Source organism: Parambassis ranga, chromosome 4 (genome assembly GCF_900634625.1).
Source record: "Parambassis ranga chromosome 4, fParRan2.1, whole genome shotgun sequence".
Taxonomy (NCBI): Eukaryota; Metazoa; Chordata; class Actinopteri; family Ambassidae; genus Parambassis; species Parambassis ranga.
This window is the reverse complement of record NC_041025.1, coordinates 4,735,225-4,742,794: the sequence shown is the minus strand read 5'-3', so window position 1 is coordinate 4,742,794 and position 7,570 is coordinate 4,735,225. Positions and strand designations below refer to the sequence as shown.

The following is a 7,570-nucleotide window of genomic DNA, read 5'->3' as shown; positions in this document are numbered from 1 at the left end:
TTCTAGTGAGTTTTTCCTGAAGAAAATGCAAGTTTGATTGCCGCAGCTAACAAAGAAAGAGACGCTGCTGAAGACAAGAACAGTATGAAGTCATGACATTAAAGACTAGCCTGTGAATATATGAAAGGTCTGAGGCTGGAATAATACATAAACTTATAAGAAGCACAGGCTGTGTGATTTGCACAGCTGCTGCAATCAAACTTGCATTTTCTTCAGGAAATGCTTTTTCTAGTGTTACTTTCAAGTGCATGTTCAGGCAAAACCCATTGAGTTTGCTATTGTCAAATCATCATCCGTCATCAGTCAACAGCTACTAATACATATTTCTGAATGAAAACTGGTCAGAGCTGCATCTGTGGGTTATTATGACATCACAGCACATTGTTTAAAAAGAGACACTGGATATCTCAGAACATCATTTAAATTCCATTCCCCTCCTTTCTATTGTAGTGAGTTCTCTACATCTTTAACACCTCTCTGGAGTCATGCCATGTGCCAGCCTGCTTCAAATCCTCCACCATTGTTTCAGTTCCCAAGAAACCAAGGATCACTGGTCTTAATGACTACAGACCTGTGGCACTGACGTCTGTAGTCATGAAGTCCTTTGAGCGCATGGTACTGTCCCACCTCAAGACCATCACAGCCCCCCTCCTGGACCCCCTGCAGTTCGCCTACAGAGCTAACAGATCTGTGGACGATGCTGTCAACCTGGCTCTTCACTACATCCTGCAGCATCTGGACTCCCCGGGAACCTATGCTAGGATCCTGTTTGTGGACTTCAGCTCTGCTTTCAACACAATCCGCCCAGCTCTCCTCCAAGACAAGCTGTCCCTGCTGCATGTTCCAGACTCCATCTGCCGGTGGATCACTGACTTCCTGACAGACAGGAGACAGCATGTGAGGCTGGGGACGAATGTCTCGGAAACAAGGACCATCAGCACCGGTACCCCCCAAGGCTGTGTACTTTCCCCTCTGCTCTTCTCCCTGTACACCAACTGCTGCACCTCCAGCCACCAGTCTGTCAAGCTGATTAAGTTTGCTGACGACACCACCCTCATTGGACTCATCTCAGATGGGGATGAGTCTGCCTACAGGATGGAGGTGGACCGTCTGGTGTCCTGGTGTGCTGACAACAACCTGGAGCTGAATGCCCAGAAGACAGTGGAGATGACAGTAGACCTTCGGAAAGTGCCAGCTCCATCACCCCCCCTCACCCTGACAGACACCTCCATCTCCACAGTGGACTCTTTCCGCTTCCTGGGTACCACCATCACCCAGGACCTCAAGTGGGAGCTCACCATCAGCTCCCTCATCAAAAAGGCCCAGCAGAGGATGTACTTCCTGCGGCAGCTGAGGAAACTCAAGGTGCCAGCCAGGATGATGGTTCAGTTCTACATGGCCATCATTGAGTCCATCCTCACCTCCTCCATCACAGTGTGGTACGCTGGGGCCACTGCCAGGGACAGGCACAGACTGCAGCGTGTGGTGCGCTCTGCTGAGAAGGTGATCGGCTGCAGCCTGCCATCTATCGAGGACCTGTACGTCTCCAGGACTCTGAGGCGTGCAGGTCGGATCACAGCTGACCCTTCTCACCCTGGACACGGACTCCCCTCAGGCAGGAGGTTACGGTCCATTCGGACCAGAACCTCACGCCACAAGAACAGCTTCTTCCCCTCTGCTGTTGGACTGTTAAACTGTAATTAATGCACTGCTCTGCACTGTCTTCAGAAGGTCACTTTAGTATAGTCACTGCACAATGACGACTATTTGCACTGTTTACTCCATCTTGCACTACTTGCACACGAGTACCACCTCACCGATCCATGTGGTACCTGTTACATTATTACATTATTACACTGTTCCATTTGATCATATAAGGGTCTATGTTTACCATTTCATCTGCACAGTATTTTATGTTCTGTTCATTGTATGTCTGTTACGCCATGTCTGTCATGTAAATTTAGCCTTACTTTAGTTTATTTACTTAATTTTATCTTAGTTTTTATCTTATTGCATGTTAATTGTTATATGTTCTTTGTATGCACCAATCACTAAGGCAAATTCCTAGTAATGTGAACCCCCTTCACTTACATGGCAATAAACATGATTCTGATTCTGATTCTGATTCTGAGTTCAGTAGAATTAGTGGTAGATATATTTACACATCACCAATGCAACGGTCTCACATCTTTGATAGAAAGACATTAATGTCAAAGTACATAGCATATGCCTCTCCTTAACAGCTCCTACTGATTGCTAAATATAAAATATAGTATTGAGTTAAAATAATTCAAAATTTCCTAGAAAAGAGAAACTTCATTTTAACACAATATAAGACATATATGCTATGTGCAATTATTTACACCAGTACCTCTCTACTTTCAAATATCTAGGGTAAAAAATGTCTCTCTAAAGTTTTGGTTGTTGTTTTTAATATTTTTGTGCGCCCTGCAATAAACAGAGCCTATCCAGGGTGTACCCATTGACAGTGTGCCCAGTCTATTGCCAGACAGTTGAGGTAGGGACTAGCCGGAGCCGGCAATGGCCGCCCCAGCTCGGTAGGGGGCAGAGTGGTGATCCACCGCAGCATGGCGTCGCTGGTCGCTGCGGCTCATCCTGTGACGCGCTATTTACGGAGCATGCGCACGGCAATCTTCCTTTTTCCAGTGCAGCGGAGTCAAGCCACAGTCTTTGGCTCCGGGCTCCTTCATAAGGAGACAAAAAGACTGCAAAATGGTTTGTAATTTCCCCAAATATGTTTCGACATGCATACCTAAGACATATATGCTTCTCTGCGTGCTGTAAAATGTTTAAAAACATGCCGCTGGTGTTCAGATGAAGATAGATTATGTCCTGCTAATGCCTACCCTGGTCTGCTTAAACGTGGCCTAACTGCTGCCTTCACTAACTTACTGCTTCCTGCTGTCTGTCACCGGTTTTGCTGTGGTATTTGTGTTGGCGTGTGGCCAGTTAATCTCTGTCCTGACACTCCATATATTTCCATTTCAAACAACTTCATAGCTTCGTTAGCATACCGTTAACTCTATATAGCAGCTGTGCTAACCCCTCTCGTTCAATTTCATTGGCTAGGCTTGCTAACATTAGCTGAGTGTACATTTACTCTCTGACAGTGACAGCTCAGGTACCATGGACTAATGCTTAGCTAGCTTGTGTTCATTAAAGTCTGCCTCATGCCAGCTCGTGTCCTTTTTCAGGGTTTTGTTAAAGTGGTGAAGAACAAGGCCTACTTCAAGAGGTACCAGGTCAAATTCAGGAGGAGGAGAGGTGAAGCACCCCACGACATTATCCACCATTATGTCATGTGTAGATTATGAGTGTATTATGTATTCTGACGATCCGTTTTTGTACGTTACAGAGGGAAAGACTGACTTCTTTGCTCGTAAACGCCTGGTCGTTCAAGATAAGAACAAGTACAACACACCTAAGTACCGGATGATTGTCCGTTTCTCAAACAGGGATATCGTCTGTCAGGTACACTACAATCAACCTCTTTTCATCTAAATGCAGTTTATATTTGTGACCAGTGATATGCAGTCACTTTGTCGTTGCAGATTGCCTATGCCAAGATTGAGGGTGATATGATCGTGTGTGCTGCCTACTCACACGAGCTGCCAAAATATGGGGTCTCCGTTGGCTTGACAAACTACGCAGCAGCCTACTGCACTGGTCTGCTGCTGGCCCGCAGAGTATGTATAAACCTTACGTAATAGGGGCAGTATTGAAGTCAAATAAAAGAATGATTTCCATAGGCAACCATGTGGTAACCTTCTTTTTTTATGGCTTATTTTTGTCTTCAGCTTCTGAACAAGTTTGGCTTGGATAAGGTGTACGAAGGCCAGGTGGAGGTGACGGGCGATGAGTTCAACGTAGAGAGCATTGATGGTCAGCCAGGCGCTTTCACCTGCTACCTGGATGCTGGGCTTGCTAGAACCACCACAGGCAACAAGGTGTTCGGCGCTCTGAAGGGGGCTGTGGATGGAGGTCTGTCCATCCCACACAGGTAACAAATCACAGACATTGTTAGGGAAGCAGAGATTCAGTCTGTTCATGTAATACTGGTGTTTCCAATTTGACTGGTGGCCAACAAAGTCAGTTTTGCCCTGAAAGTGGAACAAGCGTATCTCTTTACTAAGCCCATTGCATCTTGCTAACAATTTCTCTAACAGTCATAATGGTTTGATTAGCAGCTACTCTCCATGACGCTTAATCAGACATGATCACTGGGGGTGTAACAATATTCAGCCCGGACCAAAAAACGGTGACACATGCCCTGCATGTTGTTGTACGTACTTATATTTGACTGACTATTTTCATTGACTTGATAGTTAATATGTGGCTGCATTTGCCAGCATTCATTATAGGAAATTTCTTATTTGCATACTTCAGTAGTTGAGTAGTTGATTTGAAACGTAGTCTGAAGTGTTAGTGTACTTGGTTACACAGTTGATGTGATGCCGGTGTTTACAACGAACGAGTCATTATCCAAAGTTAATCTAGTATTCTTTAGCATAGCTGATGCCATGCCATCAACGCTGTTCCCACAGGAAACTGACCTGTGGCTCTAACACTGATACAAACCAAACCATGACACTGGTGTGTATCTTTAGATTCTAATTTATGTCCATGAGGAACTATTGTCAGTCATTGCTAGTAATTTCTGTGGAATAACTGAAGAAAAGATGGTAAGACTAGCTGTAGTAGAGTAATCTGTAAATTCCAGGTTTATTGTTACACCACTCTACTTTTGAATGAAGGCTGAATTCCATTTAGCTTTAGTTTCAGGAACCAGGTGGTGATTGTCGTCACTGCTTTAGTAATACCTGTGAGTTAAATGCTTTCATTTTGTAGTTTACTGGAACTGATTGGCCGATACTATACCGGTACCAGAGCTCTGTTTGCTTCAATATTATCATTATATTATAACAATTATTGTTGGTTTTATATGAGGCTGTAAAACTCCTCTACAGGCAAGTATATGTACAAATGTATGCATATATTTCCCAAAAGGCAACTTGAGGTAAGTATAAGGTCAGAAAACCATGAAATCCTGGGAAAAATCCCAACCTGAAAACAAATATGCAACATTTATAAAATTCAAGACGAGAATAAAGAAAAACACATATAGCCCCAAATGGGCCCTTGAGCAGTGGTGGTTATTAGGGTAAGAGTCCCTCTCCTGATGGTTCTCTTCTTCCTCCAGCTCATTTACAACATTCAGCCTTCAGAGCATAGGTCCGGGCAACAAGAAATTCTCTTTTCTGATTGTCCGATAAGTCGCTAATTTCAGACGGCTTTGTCAGCGTAGGCTGCCGCTGACTCATTTATAGGATAGTCTATATGAATTTCTGTGCGGTGACGTTCATGTCATGTGGCGTGTGAAGACCTGGACTTTAAGTTGTGATGAAAAGTTAGTTTGCCACAGTGCTGCTAGCTCGCTGCGAGCTGTGGAATGGATTTCTAGAACGGAGGCGTGTCTCATTACTCCACTTCTCGGTGAGATATGCCGTTGAGGAAATCCATTCCACATTTTGCAGCCAGCTAGCAGAGCCGTCAGCAGGTAATCACTTGTAGAGTAATTTCAGCAGACATTAAAGCACAGACATGCATCGGAAATCCCTCCACTGAGTGAGAATTGCAGTAGTGAATGCAATTTTTGAATGAATTGGGCGTTCCATTTTAAATCTGTCCGAAAATTTTCTTAGCACGTGCCGACGAACAGGCTTTGTTAAATACTGAGCTAAATGGCTGCTAGATGTTACTCGACTTTCTGAGTTTGTAAATGGCTAATATCTTTTTAGAGTTACAAGTTAAGATTGTGCTTTTAGGCAGTGAAGGTCCCTTTTCAGGGTTCTGAGTCAGTTTGCATTTCATAATTTGCTTGTCACATCATGTGTGTCACCTCACATCATCAGGCTTGGCAGTGTAGAATTATATATGGCTGTGAATCCTGGAATAAGTAGCCCGTTGAGTTGTCTTATGCCTTTAAACCGCTTTGTAGTGTTGTAATTACCAGTAAAAGGGGAGGGAGGGCTTTTTCTCATCCATTACTGTACACTAGACAAAACCTTAACAGATTGCATATAGCATATATAGGTCTTAATGAATGAGTAACATGGTCAAGATGGCTGCCCTAACTATGATGCCCTGATGTAGTAAAGGGATGTTATGTATACAAGTAGTAACGACGTTGTAGTAAACCCATGTGTCTGATGTTTGGTTGAAAAGCTCATTTCCACATGCCAGAATACATGACAAGAATAAGTTCATACCCACTATTATGAGCCTGATGTGCTAATAGTAAAAAAAAAAAACCTTGTGTGAAAAACAAATTGATGTCATCAATGAAAAGATAACACCGGTTTGTATTTTTTTTTTTTCTCCCCACGCACTTCTCAGTACCAAGCGCTTCCCTGGGTATGATGCTGAGAGCAAGGAGTTCAATGCTGAAGTCCACCGCAAGCACATCATGGGCATCAACGTGTCCGAGTACATGAGCTACCTGATGGAGGAGGACGAGGATGCCTACAAGAAGCAGTTCTCCCGCTTCATCAAGAATGGAGTCACCCCTGACTCTGTAAGTCTGCATTATTAAACTACCACTCTGCTCTGTGTCTGTAGGGAGATGAAATAGTTTTTGAATCGATTTGGTCAGGGATGTGTGTGTACAGTGTGAATATGTAGTCATCTGTTTTATTTTTCTTTTAAAGGCATTTTCTGTAAGGTAACTTTATATAATGCAGCTGCATCATCAGAATTTGGCCTAGATGAAGTGTCCTGTGCCTTTTCATCAAAAAACTTATTCCAACCTCTGCACATGCAGTGTTTTGTTGTATCAGGACAGTACCCACACTTTTTTTTAAGTGTTTATCACAGTTGGTGTAATTTTTAACAGTACATTGCTGGATGTGAAGTCAATTTGTGGATATGAGATTTACCAGTGCCTTCTGTTAGATCGAGGAAATGTACAAAAAGGCTCATGCTTCCATTCGTGAGAATCCAGTCCATGAAAAGAAGCCTCCCAAAGAAGTCAAGAAGAAGAGGTGAGATGTCCTAATGGTTATCAATTCTTAGGTCTTTGAATTGTAATTTGGATGAGAACCCAACATGGAACAGGGTTACTCTTGACTTTAACAGTCTGGTAATTCCCGTACTCTATTACAATTACAAATGCTAACTGTGTGCCTTTCTGTGACAAAGGTGGAACCGTGCCAAGCTCTCTCTGGCCCAGAGGAAAGATCGCGTCGCCCAGAAGAAGGCCAGCTTCCTCCGGGCTCAGGAACAGGAGGCTACAGATTGAGGTGTTGGTCTACTGTGTTCCTGCAGAAATTTGTTCTAATAAATCTAATGAAAAGAGTTGGTGCTCTTGTGTAGTTTTTCCACATCATTTTTTTTAGCAACATCAGGTTCCCCAATACCATTTAGTAGTGTCTAAATGAATCTAGACTGCAGGTTCATAAGTTAAATTTATTTTTCCTAGTTTCAAAAATTGCACTTTTCTTAGTTTACTCCAGTAATGCTAATAAAGTTTGCTTGTTACATGATATAGTAA

The 7,570-nt window shown here is 43.2% G+C and overlaps 1 protein-coding gene across 1 annotated transcript; it reads left to right on the top strand.

The window, feature by feature from the left end:
• The first annotated feature begins 2,635 nt into the window (after window positions 1-2,635).
• rpl5b (ribosomal protein L5b) lies at window positions 2,636-7,374 on the top strand. The gene is made up of 8 exons (XM_028404162.1): window positions 2,636-2,736; window positions 3,216-3,285; window positions 3,377-3,492; window positions 3,573-3,707; window positions 3,819-4,021; window positions 6,418-6,595; window positions 6,973-7,061; window positions 7,219-7,374. Exons 1-8 carry the CDS (start codon window positions 2,734-2,736, stop codon window positions 7,316-7,318), a joined length of 894 nt encoding a protein of 297 aa, XP_028259963.1. The 5' UTR covers window positions 2,636-2,733; the 3' UTR covers window positions 7,319-7,374.
• The last annotated feature ends 196 nt before the right edge of the window (window positions 7,375-7,570 follow it).

Bases quoted from the DNA above. Each gene is read 5' to 3' on its own strand.
- rpl5b (XM_028404162.1), top strand. The intron at 4,022-6,417 runs GTAACAAATCAC...CGCACTTCTCAG, and splicing joins GGTCTGTCCATCCCACACAG to TACCAAGCGCTTCCCTGGGT. The intron at 6,596-6,972 runs GTAAGTCTGCAT...GCCTTCTGTTAG, and splicing joins ATGGAGTCACCCCTGACTCT to ATCGAGGAAATGTACAAAAA.